Raw genomic sequence first — 19,319 nt, 5'->3', positions numbered from 1 at the left:
TGACCTCACCCTTTCCTGCGGTGGCCCTGAGGTGGGCTTTGAGAGAGAATGTGAGATTCAGGAATAGTAAATGATTTGCTGTAGGACTGCTCCACTAGACTGACTTGTTAGCAAAGTCTTTCTTGCTTTTTTCTTCTTTGTAGTACTGGGGATTGAATTCAGGGGCTGCCCATTGGTCAACACCCCTCTTTTTGTTTTCCAGTGGATCTCACCAAGTCACTAAGTTGTGCATGCTGGGCTTGAACTTGCCATCCTCCTGCCTCAGCCTTCTAGAGTCTGGGATTGCAGGCGTGCGGTGCCACCAGGCCTGGCCATTAGTAAAGCCCTCTCCCCTGCTGCAGAAGAGTCTGACCGTGCACTTCCTGCTCTGTAACTTCACAGAGCAACACAGCCAGGGTGCTGGGATCTCGCTGCCCATGTGACCTGTGGGGCTGTACATCCCTGCGCTGGAAGGGCTGTGAATGAACCAGGAGAGCTGCAGGGCGAGGCCTTTGGCTTGCAGGGGTGCAGTCTTTGTGGGTCCCTAAGGGGGCCTTGGAAATCATGCCCATGGACTCACTGCAAAAGACACAGGGCCTTTCAGAACAGGAAGCTGCCTCGGAGTCAGGTGGGGCAGAGTCTTTTGGTTGCTCTGCTCCTGGGCTGACATGTACTTTGAGTTGCACTCCAGACTGTGACCAGTGTTCTTTGATTGCCCTGCTGGTGAGTGGTGGTTCCAGGCCTCTGTATGGCAGTGGCCATGGCCCATGGCTGCCGAAGGCCTGACAGTTCTGCTGAGGTTAGAAACTCCTGGGAGCTGCGAGCAGAGGTGGAGCTGGGAGCAGCTGTCCCGGGCCTCCCAGCTGTGCCCGCTCCTATGCTATGTCCCACCATGGACACACCCCACTCATTCAGCCCACATTTAACATGTAACACTCTTCCGATGTTCTGTCCAAGCGGCTGATGATGGGCTGGCTTGGTCGCAGCTCTGGCACTGAGGTCCAGCTGTCCCCTAAGAGTCCAAGTGAACTATCCTCACTGAACCCTGGGGCCACCACGCTCCAAGAAAGAGGCGTGAGAGCCGCTTCCTGAGCTGTCCCTTTTTCTGCAGGCAGCCTTCTGTGGGCGAGTTGCACTGGAGGACGCTGCTGCAGGACATGCTCACGATGCAGCGGGAAGTGTACACATGTTTGGATGCCGACGCTTGCTATGAGGTAACTGTGGGGCTGTCTGCGCACTCCCGTGTCCACCTCCATCTCTCTATTCTTTGTTACAGCAGTGGCTTTAGTAGGGTAGCCCCCTGCAAGCCGATCCTCATCCCCCGCCTCCACACTGTTGGTGGTCATGGGAAGGCCCCTCAGACAGCTCAGTTACTGCACCTCAGAAATAATGTTCTGACTTGATCCTTTCTTCTTGCATCTCTGCTAAATCACACTAGCCTCTGCTTGCTTCCTTCTGCCCTGCCCATAGTGCCCCATTTGTGCTCAGCATTTCTTCTGAAATAAAACGTTGTGTGCACTGCCTTCCCTAGGGTTCTTGTTTGTTCTGTTGTCAGTAGAGGAAAGTGTGGGTCTCCGTGCTCCGTACAGAGAAATGGCCGCACCTTTGCCTTTTCCGCTGCCCGCTGCCCTCAGGTGCACCCGACCCTGCTGCCCTGTCTTTCCGGTTCCTGACTCTGCCTACATTCTCCTCTCCTGCTTGAAAGTCCTGAGGAGGCTTCAGAACTCAGCTTAGCTGTCTCTTGTACATAAGAAATCGGGCTTTTTTTTTTTTTGTTTTAAACATTGGAATGACATTTTGGTATTTTCTTGATTGTGACTATAATTCTGATTCTGACTAAAAAATTGGCAGGAGGTATATTACACTTGAGTGAGTTGGTTTTTTTTTTTTTTTTTTTTTTTTTTGTCTTTCTGAGGCAGGGTCTCACTATGCAGTTATGCAGTTCAGGCCGGCCTGGAGTTCTCTTTGTAGCCAAGGCTGGTCTTGAACTTATAATGATCCTCCTGCCTCAGCCTCCTGAGTGCTGGGATTACAGGTGTGCCCCACCATACCTGGCTTTGATTTTGAAAGTATTCTTTCAAAATCAGTGGACATACTGCATTACAAATACTTTAGTACCTTTTTTTCAGGGTTGGTGTGTTAATGATGTTTGTCCATAATAAGTCTTTGTCTTTGAGAACATAACAGTTTGGAAGCCTAACAGTTTGAAAGATTGTAGATGACGGTGGTATAGACTCGGTAGAGTTCTAAGCAGCCTTTTTTTCTCTTTTAAATTGCTAGATTGTCTTATTACCTTTTGACTTTGTGTCCTTGGGAAATACATTATAAACTCAGGGCTGTAACTAAAAATGTGAGATGCATCTCACAAGACAGAATCCACACTGTCCATGACAGCAAGAGCTTGTGCAGTCTGGGCTCCCACACAGGTTTCTCAGCACCGCTCTCAGTTCTTGGCTTTTTGGAGTGAGCAGAGCTGTGCGGGGCAGCAGTCCTGTGGGGCACTCCAGCTAGGGGTGACATGTGCTGCCAGTGGCTACAGATGCCATGCAGGCTGCTCACTGGTAATTTGCTTTCTGTTACATTGTCTTCTTGTAGCTGGTCTCTCTTGAATACCATGATTGCTTTTTTCCTTTTCATGTAGGCTTGTCCAGAAATGCTAAAGGAGGGATGATAAAGGAGTCCAATGCTCTTCTTACTTAAAAGGAAACTTGATTTTCCCTGAAATTTTGTTTTTCATTCTCAGTTTCTGTGCTGTCCTCAATGTGTGGAAAAACAGGGCAGTTGTCCTTGGGACACTCTTGTACCAATTACAACATCAGCAGTGTCGGCTTGGGAAACACGCTGTTTCACACGTTTCTGAGAGTCTGTAAGCACTGTCAGTTGAAGTGCTCATCTTACGTGGGGTGCTGTGGCACAGGCCTGTGATCCCGGCACTCAAGAGGCTGAAGTGGGAGGACTGCAAGTTTGAGCCCAGCTGGGTGACTAGGCGAGACCTGGGTTCCCGAGGAGGCAGCTCGGGGTGAAGACCCTGAGCTCAGGGTCTAATTTTGATCCCCCAGAAATTTTATCTGAGTGGGTTCTATTTCTTGTCAAGGAGAATATGATATTTTCATGAATATCTAACATCAGCGCCACATACTGTTGCAGCTTCTGTGAGGAGGTGCACCAGTGACATCTGTAGCTCAGCGGTAAGGTTTATAAGACTGGATGCAGATGCTTTGACACAGTTGTAAGTTATGTGGATCAGACCAGGCGCTTAGAGTTCCAGCACTCAGGCCCTGTGGCAGGAGGGACATTATGTGTAACAGACCCAGTTTCCACTGAATATAAATTTCACATACTCGACTCAAGTATTCATTTAACACCTTAAATACTGTGCTTTAGTTTACCCAGTGAGATCGTTTCTCATTTTCCTAAAATGCCTTTTAGTATGGAGGAAAAATTCAGAGTACAAGGTGAGTATATTCATGGTGGCGGGAACTCCTGCCTCTTGGTGAGGGGTGTGCATTCTGAGCCCTCTTGTGACTTGAGGCTTCCCTTCCCGACTTCCGGTTTCCTCTCTCCCAGATCTTTATTGAAAGCCTGCTGTGCTCCAGTCGCTTGGAGAACATCCAGCTGGCCGGGCAGCTGATGCACTGTCGGACCAGCTCAGCAGATGCTGCGGCTGGTGTGGCCCAGAAGGGGAGGCTGCAGTACCAGCTGGGCCCTGAGAAGAGCATGTACTTGGTTCTGAGCGCCAGCAGGGAGTACTTCAACTCCTCCACCAGCCTCATGGACAGCTGCATGGACCTGGCCAGGTGGGCACTGCTGCAGGGAGAAGCAGTGGCTGTGGGTTGCGAGCCACTTCCTCCTGACCATCCGCCTTTCCCTTGAGCTCTGCTGAGGACTTGCGCTGACCCCCACCTGTTGGGAAGGATTCACATCTGACTGCTGTGCACCTGTGCCCTGCGCAGAGTAGCCATTCCGTTTGCTGACCTGGCTCCGGGGCAGAGCTCAACAGCCCCAGCCCTCTTCCTGGCTGTTCTGTGAGCCCACCCATTGTGACACTGGAAAGAAGGTGTGACAGGATGTAAATGTCCACAGTCAGTTATGCAAGCTTGTGCTGATCTTTTCTATTTGCTCATGATTTGAAATTAGTTTTATTGTTTTTAGGAAATTAAAAGGGTTTACTAAACATTGATCAAGAAAAAAAATATATCTCCTTGACAAATCTTAAAAACCTCTAGAAAGTTTCTTGTATTGGTCTGTTTTTTACAGTGATGAAATACCTGAGGCGAGACACTTAACCGAAAAGTAAGTTTGAGCTCACAGTTTTGGAGGCTCCTTCTTGTGGTTGTCAGACTTTCAGTTTGTAACTAGGAGATGCTTGTGTGTGCACCTTTTCTTTTCAAACACACTTCTGGGTTTTGCCTATGTTTTTCTAGGATGTTCATCTTTTTACTATTAATTCTTAGGGCCTTTTTTCTTTTTCGAATTTGCCCTTTGCTTGGCTTAGATTTTTTAACAACATTGTCAACATTGACTTATCTTTCTGATTTTATTCAGAATTATAAAGTTTTCAGTTGCTGTTCTTTTTCTTATTCTGTCTTCTGTGTCATCCTTTGAAAGATCTTTAATTTCTAAGTCCACTAGAATGTTCTTTGTATTGTTTCTTAATATTTGATTATTTCTCACATTTAAATTGTAGGACCATTTGGGATTTATTTGGTTGTACTTGTGGTAGCCATGTACATTTATCCCCTACTCCCACTCTCAGCAGTGAGAGCTGCACTTTATCCCCTGCGATGGCCTTCCTAGAAAGAACCTGGTTATCTCAAACCATGTTATTGAATCTGGCAGAGTCCTTCAAGTGGTAAACATATCTTTTTTTCCTCCCAAGGTATTTTATTTTTATTTCAAATGATAAAAGTATCAACTCAGTGAGCCTCTGAGGCAGGGTGTTGAGCCTGACCCTAGCGTGTTTGGCAGGCATTTCTTAAAGTTCCTTTACACCTGGCCTTTTTGCATCGCTTTCCCTCGCGTGGCTTCTGTCCCCTGGGGCCGCCCTCGTGTGTAAGCTGGCACTGACCACTCATCCTGTGAGCTGCAGGGTGCCCATCTCAGTGTTTTCAGTTACACTGCACACCACCACGCCTTGTGTGCTCTCACTGGCTAGAGGAGTGTTAGCTGGCTTTCTCTAAAGAAACCAAAACAGACACACAGTCCAAAAACTCAGTGTTTCCATGTTCCTTCTAGTTCCCCAAACTTCACCCCTCAGCTGTTTCTAAAGACAGTTTCTTATGTGTACTTTCAAAAACAGTTTATCAAATGTTGTCCTTTTCTTTTTTTTAACTGACAAGTAATTTCTTACTAATTACACACACCTTTTTATACCTTGCTTTTCCAACATATTCTAGTAGTCTTTCTGTGTACACACTTACAGACTTGTTACATTCTTTTCTGATAGTTGTAGGACATTCCATTTTCTGACTTCATTGAATTTTTAGTTGCCACTTTGATGTATTTCTCTTTTCATTTAAAAGACCATCTGGGCATCTGTAGTAAGTCTGTGAGCATGGAGGAGCCTATTGTAGAAATTTTGAGAGCTGCAGTTTTTGAATTTGGAGTTAAGTACATTGGAAATCTTGATGGAAGCCACACATAATCAGCAGTATAGATGTGAATACTGAGCCTAATGAACTGCCACCGGCTGCAGAAGTGGCCGAGCAGTGTCTCTCAGGCCCCTTGGGCTCCTTCCGGCAACCTTGACTTCTAGATCCCTAGCTCTTGCTGCCCGTGTGCTTTCTAGTCTCCCGACCTAGGGCTCCTCTGCCTTTCAGAAGATAAGTGCATTCAATAAATTCTCTTCCCTGCTCTTTCTCCGGGTTTTAAAAAAATTGGTTAAAATATTCTTTAGGCGTCTCCTACTCTCAGATTGGCCAGCCTCTTGAGGTTTATCTCAGTACTGATTCTTGCTTTTCCTCACAGGATGACGCTTTGCAATATGCCATTGCTTTGCTTCTTCTGGGAGACTAAACTGAGGCAGAATCAAGACATTCCTGTTCTCCCTAGAAGGGAAATTGACATGATCTAAACTCTGTCTTTTTAAAGAGATGGGTTTCTGATAGAGTTGCTGCCTTTGCACTCATAGTTGTGACGTGGCCACACGGTGTCAGTGTAACCAGAGACAAAATGCTCCGCTTCCCGGAGCTTCTATCTGGCTTTGTACAGAAGCCAAGGTTGATACTTGCCTGGACTCACCTTGAGGATTAGGTGAGGTAAGAAAAAGCAGGAGGAGTACCTGGGATGAACTAAGGTTCAGATAAACATACTGTTGTACCTTGTGTTGTTGCTGCTGCTTTTTAAACCATTATCTTGTTTCCTGCAGGTGCTGCTTACAGTTGATAGCAGATAGGCCCCCTGCCATTCAAGAGGAGCTTGACCTAATCCAGGCCCTTGGGTGTCTAGAAGAGTTCGGAGTAAAGATCCTGCCTCTGCAAGGTGGGTTTTCTTCTTAGCATTTCATTGTTAGTAATCTGTTTGTAGTGTCTTTTTTTTTGTACTTTTAAAAAAAATTTTATTTAAGGAGAAGAAGAAAAAAAAAGCAGAAAAAGGGTACAAGTTATACAGAATTTCAGAAAAAAATAAACAGTAGGAAATCACTAGTTAATAGATTACTTATTGTCATCTTAGAAATATTTGTTCAAGTTACAAAATTAAAGCATATAAAGTGGACATTCAAACAGTGAGACTGCAAACAGTTCTGTTCAATGATCCAACAAAACTCAGTAATATCATTATCTATCTTATACACTTAAATATACATGCAGTTATATCATTTAGAGCACTTTCTTTTCCTCTCTTTTGTACAATGACAATTACACATTTTGGGTTTTATTATTCCCACAGTTCTTATTACTTTTTTTTGGAGAGAGTAAAACCAAATGTGACATAATAGAACAGAGTATCTGTAGCATCTTAATCAAGTCTATATAAGAAAACCTTTTCAGCTGTACCATTTATGCAGGACTTTCTTTCTTCCTTCCTTTTTTTTTTTTTTTGGCTTTTTGAGACAGGATTTCACTGTACAGTTCAGGCTGCTCTTAAACTCACTTTGTAGCCAGTCTAGCCTTGAACTGAGCAATCTTCCTTCCTCAGCCTCCTGCATGCTGGGATTACAGGCACGTGCCACCTTGCCTGACTGATTCATGCGTTTTTTTTTTTTTTTTTTTTTTTTTTTTACCTCAGGTCTTATTAAAATCATGACGATCAGTCAGTTATTGAAAAGCATTCTCAGTTATTCTAAGCTTGAGCTTATTCTAAGCTTCTCCCTCAAACATTTTTTTTAGTCACAGAAGAATAGAGCACAGTGCATCTTTTGGTCTATCTTTATCTCTTATTAAGTCATTACAACTTCGACCTTGTATATATACATGTATCTGCATTTTAGCTTTTTATATGCAGCATGTTTGGAATATGTGGTAAACGTTTAGATTTTTTTATAGTTCTATTACAGTAAAAGACACATTGCCACAAATTCTCTCAAAATCCTCTGCTCATTTGAACACACTCCCTCCATTTTCTCAGCAGCTCTTCCCGAGGGTCTTTAGCTGTGCTGACCTGGCTGCCTCCATTTCCTGAATGGATTTAAAATGTCTCCCTTGCATGGTCATTGTGACTTTGGGGAAGAGCTGGAAGTCAGTCACACAGTGCACATCCAGGAAATAAGGTGGATGAGATACAGTGTCATGTGTTTCTGTTGTTTTGTTATTTATGTGTCTTACTTTTTTCCTTGCTGAGACAAAATACCTAACATCCAAAGTTAGAAGAGGAAGGGTTTATTTAGCTCACAGTTAATAGAGGTTTCAGTCCATAATTGGCTGGCTCTAAGCAGGGTGCCTCATGGCAGAGGGGTAACAGTTGATGGCAGCAAAAGACTGAAAAAGCAACAAGTGAGGAGAGAAAGAGAGAGACAGAGACACCCGTGCCTCTTTCTGTCCCTTACATTGTATGTCTTAGGATGGGTGTGGCGTAGCGCTCACAGCCTTAATTCCAGTATAGGACTGTGAATCACTCTGAAACTCTAGAAGCCCACCCCCATGCCCCGTGAGGCTTTGGGTGGACATCTGTGCACACACCATAACACTATGTGTGTTTGTGTGTATCTGTTTTTATTAGTTCATGTTTGTAGTTTGTAGTGATTCCTTCCATTGTGAGAAATAGGCACATGTACCTAATATATCAATTCTTTTTATTTCCCTTTCCCTCCTTCTCCTTCCATCTCTAGATATCACAGTACAGCAGTCCATGCATCATGACTCAGAACAGTAAAATGTTGGAAGTGGCTGGTATGCCTGCCTGTCAGCCCATAAAGAAAAAGAATATTTACACACAATGGCACAGTACCCTGCCATAAAGAGAGATGAACTTGAGTCATTTGTAGGAAAATAGATATGCAGGAGACCACGTTAAGTGAAATAAGTCAGACACACAAGCTTAAATACCACACAGCTTCTCATATGTGAGAAGCCCACAGTATAAGTAAAGAGCCAAATAAGAGGCAGGCAGTAGGAAGCAGGGACTCAGATCTTGAGTAAAATGATCCCAGGCCTGCACTCCATGGAGTCATGCTCAGTGGCAGCACTCACAGTAGTTTTGATCACACCTCGTAAAGACACTCGCAAGAGAATTTCTGGAGCTGTTGCAAAAAGTGACAAGAATGAGGGGACGTGTGTGCTGGAAACAAGGGAGCACAGTGGAAAGAGAATAATTGCAAGTTGTCTTTTACTGTGACAGGATTTTAGCATTTTAAACTTGTGCTGTGTATTTTGATCATACCTTGTGTAATTCAGAGTGATTGAGTATAGAAATGTCTTCTCGCAGTCCCTCACCTGCTGTTGACTTTTGAAACTGGTTTTCTGGGGCACTCACGCAGTGTTTTTGCCGGCAGCATCTGCAGATGAGCTGTGAAGCTCAGCATGATTCGCTCCTGTGGCCCTGCCTGTGCTCTGAGCAAGTGCCCGAGCCTGGCAGCCTCTGGAAAGCTGGAGCTCCAAGGTCCCGGCTGCTGTCTTGCTCAGCCTGTACCTTAAGGCTCCCGTTCAGAGGGATGCCAGGGGCCCTGTGGCCAAGAGAACACCAGCCATGTGAGCTGCAGGTCCTTGTCAGGTCTCAGTGCCTCCGCCTTCCCGGCGTGCTGGCGCAGCCGCTCAGCACTTGCATGGCCACAGGCCTGGCACTGTGTTGTCACTGTGCCTCATCTTGGAGCTTTGTCTGCCTGCGCTTCAGGATTGGTATTTCACATCAGACAAAGATGAGTGTCACGAACTAAGATGTCGTTCGTTAACAAGTGAACAGAAGACAGAAGAGAGCAGCGTGGAGGAAGGACTCTGTGTCTGTCCCCTGGGAAGTGGCTGTTTCATGTGCGTGCTTTTCTCTGTGGTCTGGGTGCCACTGTTGGTGTCAGACTTTCTTCATGCTCAAGTGCGTGGTTTTTGACTCAGTTATGCCAGGTGTGCTTTCTATCATCTGCTACTTTGCCTCGGTGGCCGGGCCAGTCTCCCAACACTCCATGTTCCTCTCACTTCTCAAGTGGAGGCACGGAGTGAGCTGGGTGGAGTCTTGGTAGGATCGGCTGTGCGTCCTCAGGCCCAGGATGCACTGTCATCTTCGTGGTCCTGTGGCACAGATCGGGTTTTCTACGTGACTGTAGAGTTGGTTCGGCCTTATGCTGCCGCTGCCCTCTCATGCTGTGCCACCCTTCCTCTTTGGGTCGTTCCTTTTCCTGTTCTCCTCTGAGTCTCCTCTTTACCTCTGCCCATACCTCTCTGTTCCCCCTTTCCCAATGCCTCTTCCCTTCACTTTAATAGCCATAATTACTAATGAAAAGACAGTTCCACCAGCCTCCCGCAGACATGTGGCTGAGTTCCACCACCTGTGGTGGATGGCGGCACCTTGAAGGTCACCTTCTTCACGTGGGGCTGAACACAGTGTTGCCTGGACAGCCTGGCACTATCCCAACATACCGAGACACCATTCCCTAGTGGTCCTAGACTCTAGGAGTGTTTCCGTGTACGCTTGACAGAGGTAACACACATTCATTGATTTGGAAGATGCTCCAGGGGCAGTTATGTGTGTTGCTTGATTTTAGGGTGATAAAGTCTAGGCCCCAGAAGCTCGGGTCTCATGCTGAAGGTGACACAGGTACACAGCTGGAACCGAGACCCAGGAGGCCTGCCCTGTGCCCTCCATTTGTGAGCGGTAGTCCTTTGTTCACAGAATTCTCCCGCCTCAGGGAGAGACCACCTGCTGCACATTCATGCCTCCTGTCCTGCTCAGCCTGAAGTTCTGCTTCAAGACAGTCACAGTGGCTATGTTGTGGACTCCAACACCATCCCAAATGACGGCCTTGGCTGCTTCTCAGCTGTGCTCGGATGGCATTTGCTGTCTGGGCCGAGTGTTGTGACAAAACCGGTAGGCAGGGTAGTGTGTTCATGTGTTCTTTTCCCGAGATATGTGTGTGTGTGTTTGTGTGTGTTAATAATTTAAAAAGCATTTGAGATGTAAGTGTAAGAGCTATAGAAAAATGAGGTATCTTCAGTTATTAACAGATATGTACATGCATTTTTTTCTCAACTTTGCCAACTCGATCTTTCAAAGAATCTCAGAAGTCAAACACTCCCTTAATGCATGGACAAATAATGACATATAAGGCTTGAAGGTATTAACTGAGAAATCACATTTTGAAATATAGTTACTTGTGCCATAAAATCAACAGTAAGAGAGCTGTGTAGCAGTTACAGAGGAGTTCAGAAATACATAAATAAGGTAAAAAGCCATTTGAATACAGTCATCACAGTGTTAGAATCCCATTCTCCAAATGGATTTCATATACATAAGTGTTACTGGCTTGCATTGCTCACAACACCAGGAGACAGAGCACTGGGCTTGTGTGTCCATCTCTGCTGTGGGGTTCAGTTCCTGGCTGGATTTACTGAGCTGGACCGAGAGCATAACTGGTGAGGAAGCCCCCAGCCGAGTGGCTGAAGCTAGTGTGCCCTTTGGTGGGAGTGGTGATTCACCTGAAGGCTGTGAGAACTCCGGGCCTTGGGTACTAGGGTGATAGCATTCTTGGCAAGTGCTACCGTGAGCACTGGATGAGGCTGGTGACGTACCTGTAAGATCGTCATCATGTGTTACTGAACCTGGAAAAAATCCACGAATCTGTAGCTGGTACTCAGGAAAATACCCATGACTGTTTTAAGTAGGTTATGGAAAAGTATGCTTGTGTATGTGTGCGTGCGTGCTGTGTATGTTGTGTCTGTGAGATAGATTGTGCTGTAGTGAAAAACTCCAAATCTTCTTGGCCTTCACAGCTGGCTGGTAGTACAGTAAAAGACACATTGCCACTGATGACTCCCAAATCCTCCCGTTGCTTCAGATGCACTCATCTCATTGTTGTTGCTGCTTTCTGCAGCAGCACTGGACTCCTTCCTGAGCGTCTTTACCAGGAGACAGAGAGAAAAAAATCTGGTGACTGCTGCTGCTGAGCATCATCCCGCAGAAAGGCAGCTCATAAAAACACAACACTATGTCCTCATCCACCTTAGTCACTGAATCTGGCCCTGGGCAGCTTTCAGCTCTTCCCCCAAAGTCACACTGACCATGAAAGGGACACATGTTGAATCCATGCAGGGCATCAAGACAGCCAGGACAGTGCAACTGAACACCCTCAGGAAAGAGGATTCCAGAGCTGCTGCAGGAAGTGGCACAGACAGTAGGATGAGTGCATCTGAAGTGAAGGGGAGGAGCTTGAGGGAATTCATGGCAGTGTGTCTTTAAACGCATACTTTGTTTGTTTGTTTTAAATGGAAGCAGTAACTTACACTTTATAAGCACCATGTATTCCCAAAACATATTTGATGCCATTTAACTAAAGGTTTTTCTTTACTTTGTGCCTTTCGTTTTCTCATAATGTGAATTTGCTGCATGAAACATGGTCCATTTCCTGGATGTCTACCTTAAACCAGAGGAATGGGCTTAACTTTCAGAGAACATTGTTGAATTGAAACAGTGGTTGCTGGCATGACCCTGCCCTGCAGAATAGTGGTGCCACAGAGGTAGAAAAGGGGTGTGTGGGATGTGGGGCAGGTTTTGAGGGATGAAGCTAAGGTGGAGGGACTGGCACTACAGGAAGGATATGAAATTTGCTGCGACAATACAGCCTCCTTTAAAGTGTGTCCTAATTTGGTGCTTGAAAAGATGATACATGTTTGTACCTTTGGAATGATTATTCATTGGCTGGCTTTAGAAGTTTGGTTATGTAGAAAATTTTGCACATTACTTATTCAGAGGCAATGCTAATTCTATTGTTTCTGTAATGCACATTTTCCTTAGTTTCCATTGGTCTGGAGATGGTTTTCATTCTGTCTGGTGGCCTTATCTTAGGGTAATCATGACATCATTTTGCAATACCCCACTTAAAAGCCTCTACTGTCTTTTCTTTTGTAGTGCGGTTGCGTGCTGACCGGATCAGCCTCATAAAGGAGTGTATTTTGCAGTCCCCCACTTGCTACAAGCAGTCTGCCAAGCTCCTTGGCCTTGCTGAGCTGCTGAGGGTTGCAGGTGAGGCTTTGGAATGCTAAGCTGCAGGATTGGCATCTGTCATTCCCGACGTCTTTTTCGCTGAATATCAGGCTCAGAAAAACATCCTTTGGGCCACGGTTGTGTCACTGGGACAGACTGGTATGCAGCTGGGCTGCGCTTCTGGGGTGAAGGCAGCCTAGAGGACCCCAGGCTGGGTCTGGCAGGCTCAGAAGGGCCCTCCCAGCATCGTCAGCACTCTGCCCACACTTATGTCCCATTTTGTAAGTACCAGTGGGATCTTTAAGATAAGCCCTGTGACATTGTGTGTGACCTTCATCCACTCACTTCGTCTATGAGCCCATTTATATCTTTGCTTTTAAAGCATGGGCCTATTCTCTTTCCCTTACCTTAGTGATATCAAGGCTACTCAGTTGGCTGTAGACTGCTCTGCTTTTAGACTTGCATCTGCATAGTTTAATTAGCAGCTGATACTCATCATTGATCTCTTCAGAGCTGAGGCTCCTCCCATGGACAGTGGGTAGATTGAGAAGTCAGAGTTGCAGTTACCCTCTTGCCCCCTGACCCTTTAAAATCAATCTACCCCATGTGTTTTGTGTTTGAATTAATTTGAAAATCACTGCCAATGAGCTTTTAGGTGGATTGCTGACGCTACGATCACAAAGCATTTATCTGTGCTTGCAGGTGAGGACTCAGAAGAGCGGCGTGGGCAGGTTCTGACCCTGTTGGTGCAGCAGGCCCTCTGTTTCCATGACTACAAAGCAGCCAACATGCACTGTCAGGAGCTGATGGCCATGGGTGAGCAGCGCTTGCGTGGTCCTGTGCCATGTGTTGCATGTGTGTCGAGGTGGGGGAAGGTGTGTTCTGAAAGCAGCCAGGCTTCTGGAAGGCTCACCATAGCTCTGCTATGGACACATTTACTCAGCAGCCACAAGCATATCTGCAGGGTGTGTATCTATTAATACTGTAATGGGCTGGGCCATCCAGTTTATCTGAGATGTGGTTGCTCTTGATTCTGTGTTGAAACTATGTTCATAATCATAAGAACAATTTCATGTAAACTATTTTCATACTATTTTATGTGTTTGCTGCATAAATGAAAAAGTAAGATTTTTTAAAAGTATATGCAATATTTGATTCCATAGTCAGTATTTCTATTCTTTGAGTCCAGTGCTTTTCAAGGTCATGTTGAAAAGTTGGGGAGTAGTTTGCATCCTTAAAACTTTCTGTGTTGGAATTGAGATTCCTGTTCCCAGAGGGTAGGTAGTTTGTGGTAGAGGCGTCTCACCTGGAGGACTCGCTTCCTGGTAGGACGGGAAGCAGTCGTCCCATGGACCCTGCACCCGCTTGTTTGCCTGTCCCTAGTACTCTGCACCGGAGTGAGTACTTGAAGCCCAGTCCGTTGCATCCTGAAGTCATGGAGTTGTGTGGGAATGATCCATGCACTTTTATTGTTTTTCTTTGGAGCTGAGGATTAAACCCTGGACCTCATACATGCTGGGTATGCGCTGCCCCACTGTGCTGTGTGTCCCAGCCTGACCTATGCCTGTGTGTACGACGACTCTTAGCCAGAAACCCTGCTGGCACTTGTGATGATGAGGAAGGCTCCCTTGAGGATTGTTGTGATACCTGTTGAGACTCTTGCTGTGGTGCACCAGGTAGTCTGAGCTGTCAGCTGCTCAGAGGGTGGAGGGCCAATTCCAAGGATTAATAAACGTGTACGTTAGAAGGAAATGCAGCTGGCTGCTCCACAGGCAGCAGCCAGGAGAGGACAGAGAGCCTGGTCAGGGCAAGCAGGTGGAGGGAGTGCGGGTCTCCTTTAACTGTCATACCTTCCTTCAGGAGGGGGAGGCCCCGGGTGGGGCAAAGTTAGTTTTGAGTGGGCTGGACTTCAGAGTTCAGGTCAGCTGTGGGCCAGACTATCTTGGCTGGCACCAGCCTCATCCAGTTTTCCCACATACCCTGCCTTCTTATCTCAAGGAATGCAGTGACTTGCTTGCTTCACCAAAAGCTTGCTTTGCTGTCTAGTCTTAGTGCCAAAAGTTGTAGCTGCTTGCTTGTTTTTTCTCAGGCTTCAAAGTCTTGCTGCTGCCCCTGGACAGACACCTACTGGGAAGACTGATTGGATGGATATAGCCCCTAATGCAATAGGGATAGGAGAGCATTGCAGCCAGAACCAGACCCAGGGGATCATGGGCAGAAAGCACTAAGAAGAGATGTCCAAAATAAGGTGCTCCAGCTCAGTGGTCTAATGGGGTGTGTGCTGAAGGCAGGCCTGGATGATTGGACGCCGTGACTGAGAAAGGAGGAGCAGGAGCAGTTCCGAGGATGTGGGCATTGCAGTCTGCTGGCTTGGCACCAGGCTTGATGACACTTAGGTCTGAGGTCCACCAGTGGGGGTGGGGGCGAGGCCTAGCCTAGAGGAACTGGGCAACCTGGCTGAGGTCTGGTGAAGGAGAAGAACTATAGCAGTTGTTATAGACATTCCAACCTAGAAAAACTCAGGACAGCACGTCCCACCCTGGGTACTAAGTGCTAATCCATAGAGGAGCTGCGTCCTTTAGTGTCAGTGAAGCAGTTTTGTTTCATGAAGTTTGGAATCATCATGGATCCTGAATTGATGTCATATTAATACAAATGGTTTATATAGAGAGCTTTGCCGTAATAGTCTACAACTGTCAGGGTAGTACCTGAGTTAAATTTTACTTCATGTATTTGGGAGAAGTTATTCTGGATTGAACCCTTTATTCTTAGAAGAGCTGCTTTTGAACCAGAGCTCCTTTGAATAAGGAAGAAAGAAATGTGTTTGAAGCGCTCACATAGTAACATTGTGTAGGAGAAAGACCTCTCCTGGGAGTCGGTGGCTCCCTCTGTCCCTGTCCTTGGTGGGCTGCCTTTTCCTGTGATGTGAACGCTCCCATGTGACTGTTGGTCTTGGTGTCACTTTATGTAGCACTGTGCACTTTCAGATGCAGTTTAAATACTGTTCTTTCAGGAACCCAGAGGGAGGGGTTATCATTGTCCCTTTGCAGTGGCGCAGGGCACAGAGTGCTGAGCAGCTGGATAGGACCATGGCCTGAGCCTTGGAATCGAGATAGCCACCTTTATACTGAGCGAGAGCTTGTGCTCATTTTCAGCTAATCTAAGCTTGGGAAGTCGGTCAGTAGCACATCCGGAGTACCTCTGAACGCCTTGGGTGAGAGCTCAGCTTAGTCTTTGTTCTCTTAGACTCTTACACATTGCTGCCAAATGTATCACTAATAACTATAGTTCTGCTTTGTAAAACCTGAGCAGGAGTCCATTTTGTTTCTCATCTTATATTGAGTGTTACTTTGCTACCAGAAATCATTCTTTTGCTGTTGTTCTGGTTTTGCAGGTTACTCTCAAAGCTGGGATGTCTGCAGCCAGCTGGGACAGGCAGAAGGCTACCAAGACTTGGCCACTCGACAGGAGCTCCTGGCTTTCGCACTGACCCATTGCCCACCAGGCAGCATTGAACTGCTCTTGGCAGCCAGGAGCTCTCTGGAGGCCCAAGTGAGTGCTCCAGGGTACCCTGGTGGGCTTTCTGGGTTTTTGGTAATGTGAGAATTCTAACATGTAGAAGAAAACCCGGTTGTCACACATAAGAGGTTTGGGAATATACAGCAAATGGCACAGACTACCTCAAGACAAATTGGAAGTAAGTTAAGAAATAAATTGTTGAGTCTAAGGGGATAGTTACATTGTGAAGAAGTTGCAATAAAAATCATGTGGGAATGGTCATGGTAAAGAAGTACTGGCCCCCTTCTTGAGGCCCCTTGGGTGGGCCTGGGCTTTGGCTAGGGATGCTGAAATTTCCTAAAATGCACAGCTCAGATGTGGCTTGGAGAGGACCAGGCTCACTGAGTAACACTAGCAATCTGAGCATCCTCACAGTTCACATTTCCATCTCACAGGTGGTCATTGCATTGTCTGTCAGGTTTTTCACTGTGGACTCCCACTCCTGAAACTCTTGCTTCCTTGTGAAGCTGTTTATAAAGTCCTGAAGCAAGCCTGGTGTCAAACACTGTGCTCCATGAAACAGCGGTTTTTTTCTCTCTAAAGGAGAAAGTACTTTTCAGTTTAAAGCCTCCACTGTGATGAGAGGCAGATTTAAAAATGCATCTCCTTTGTGACCTAACCTGTTCCCATTTCAGATTCTTTACCAGAGAGTGAATTCCCAAATCCACGTGGAAGGAGGAGAGGGTGTCAGTGTCTCGGCAGTGGTTGGCAGAGCCCCTCATGAGGTGAGCTGAGGGGGATGGAATCCACTTTGGGGAGTGGCTGGAGTGCATTGAGATGAGATGGATCAGCTGACCTCAGTGTGAGTGGGGCATGCCATGTGTGTAGTGTAACATTATACAGAAAGGTCACAAGACCGAACTGTCCAGCTCAACAAATTATCACCTCCCCAACAAAAAAAAAAATCCATGAAGTCCCTTTTCAGGTAAAGCAGTAGCATGTAAGCAGCTACTGGGTCTCTTGGCCTCTTCTCGTAGAACTTTTCGCCCTTCTGTCCTCTTGCAGAGATCACCACTCTCCTGGCTAGCCCCTATAGCCAGTCTTTGTGGTTTTTATTTTTATTTTAAATAATTTAATACCTGCTCCACTCTAACACAGTAGTGTAATTTTCGGTTTTTTATGTTATACTGTTTTATCTGTTTTTTATGTTACGTTTTGTTTATGTTTTATGTTACACTGTTAATATTATGCTTACAAGATTCATCTGTGCTTTTAGAATATGTATTACAGTTTATCCATTCTAATGTTGAATGACACTTGTTTCTATTTTACGTCAAAAAATAATCATTGTGTACATGTCTGTAGCAGGCATGGGCACACAAATATGCCTGGCACTGAAAGTGTGCATTGTTATATGTAGATGTATCCAATCTAACCAGGTAATGCTGAAGTACTTTTATTTTAACTGATCATACTTTTAAAGCAGTGCATGTATATTAGCCAGCTTTCCTATTGCTGACACACAGTACCCACCACCCACAATTTAGAGGAGGAGAGGTTTAATTTGGCTCACGGTTTCAGGAGATTCAGTCCATAGTCATCTAGCTCTAAGGCGGGAACACCAAGGCAGTAGGGTGTGGTGGAACAAAGATGGTGGAGCAAAGATGGTTTGTGGTGGCTAGAATAATAGGAAAACAGCACCAGAGAAGTGGCCAGGGACCAGACATGGACCTCCAAGACCACGACTCCATGACCTTCCCAGACACATCCACAAGTATCCTCCAGCAATCCACTAGGCAATCCCAGAACCAGTTGGTTGACATTACCAAGCCTAACCATGACAATGGGATTATCACATATGTCAATTCAGTTCTTCAGTACCTATCCTTTTAAGCATGTAGTGGTATCTAGTTATGATTTTCAAATGATTTTTTGTTTTGCAGAAAATAAAACTAAACAAAATAAAACAGAATAGAGGCAATCAAAACAAAACAATGAAAGCAATACAGCATTTCAAAATAATAGGAAATCAACAATGGCTACTATTATGCCTCTTGTTATCTTCAAAGTAGCTGCCTATACTATAAAATATAATAAAATCAAATGAAACAGTATAAAATCAATCAGAATAAAGCAATGAAAATGATAGAGGACTTCAAAATAAGATAATAGGAAAGACCCTGGAATTTAGCAAGAAATCAATAATGACTATATTAATGTGTCTTATCTTTGAAATAGCTACCTATAACATCAGATATAATAAAATTAAACAAAACAGAACAATGAAAATGGTCCCCGACTTCAAAACAAGACAATGGGAAATTAATGGTGGCTACCACCTTCCCTTTTTAGACGTTTTCTTCCCTTTCACTGTCACAATATCTGTTGTACATTTTGGATCCCACCATTGCCTTCAGTTTCCTACACTAGCGGGACAGCACAATTTTCATCCATGTGAGTCTGAACCATTTCACCCATGAACATGATCTCAAATTGCATCCATTTACCTACAGAGCCCTGTGATTGTCCTTTCTAGCTGAGTAGCTTTCCATTATATAAAAATGCCATATCTTTCTTATGCATTCTCTGGTTAATAAGCAAGCTACCCTGGCTTTTTCCTGGTTTCCTGTTGCATGGAGAATTGTTTTCTCTCCTTTGACTTTTAGTTTATGAATTTCCTTTTGAGTTACATGTTCTTGTATACCACATATTGATGGATCCTCTCTCCTACTCCATCCTGCCGGTGTTTATTTTTGTTGGTCATCTATGTTAATGACTATGGCCACTGTGCACTGGCTCATCTCTGCCATGTTCTTTTCCTGCCATTGGCTCCCTACTTTTCCCCTCTGTTCAGCTGAGTGCTGCATTCCGTGATCTCCCTCTGCTGCTGTTCCTGGAAAAATGGCATTATCTCTGTCTAGAGTATCCTTCAGTACTCTTTGTAGGGTTGCTTTGGTCATCATGAATTCCTTCAGCTATTCTTAGTTATGAAAGTATCTTGTTTCTCCATTAATTTTGGAAGATACTTTTGCAAGTTGTTTTCTTTGAGGACTTGAAATACTTTATTCCAACCTCTTCTTGACTTGATGGTTTGTGTTGAGAAATCTGTCATGATTCTGATGGATTTTCCTTTATAGGAGATCTGTTTCTTCTAACAGCTTTTAATGTTCTGTTCTTGTGCTGAATTTCTGGGGTCTTGATTATTGTATGTCTGGGTATAGATTTATTTTGATTATGGGTAGGTAGTTGGAGTTTTGTATATCTCACTTATCTGTATG

The 19,319-nt window shown here is 45.2% G+C and overlaps 1 protein-coding gene across 10 annotated transcripts in view; it reads left to right on the top strand.

Moving 5' to 3' along the window:
- The window catches only part of Nbas (NBAS subunit of NRZ tethering complex), a 222,990-nt gene that overhangs the window by 113,888 nt on the left and 89,783 nt on the right, over positions 1–19,319 (top strand). For all 10 annotated transcript variants that reach the window (XM_063254316.1, XM_063254312.1, XM_063254314.1 and 7 more), the window contains 7 exons: positions 1,091–1,193; positions 3,547–3,776; positions 6,347–6,459; positions 12,469–12,582; positions 13,246–13,359; positions 15,938–16,095; positions 16,737–16,826. In XM_063254316.1, the coding sequence (XP_063110386.1) occupies positions 1,091–1,193; positions 3,547–3,776; positions 6,347–6,459; positions 12,469–12,582; positions 13,246–13,359; positions 15,938–16,095; positions 16,737–16,826 (922 nt within the window). The remainder of the gene's footprint in view (positions 1–1,090; positions 1,194–3,546; positions 3,777–6,346; positions 6,460–12,468; positions 12,583–13,245; positions 13,360–15,937; positions 16,096–16,736; positions 16,827–19,319) is intronic.

The sequence above is a fragment of the Cavia porcellus genome, unplaced genomic scaffold (genome assembly GCF_034190915.1).
Source record: "Cavia porcellus strain 051 isolate PalLab524CR breed Dunkin Hartley unplaced genomic scaffold, mCavPor4.1 scaffold_8, whole genome shotgun sequence".
Classification (NCBI taxonomy): Eukaryota; Metazoa; Chordata; class Mammalia; order Rodentia; family Caviidae; genus Cavia; species Cavia porcellus.
This window is presented reverse-complemented; position numbering and strand designations above follow the sequence as displayed.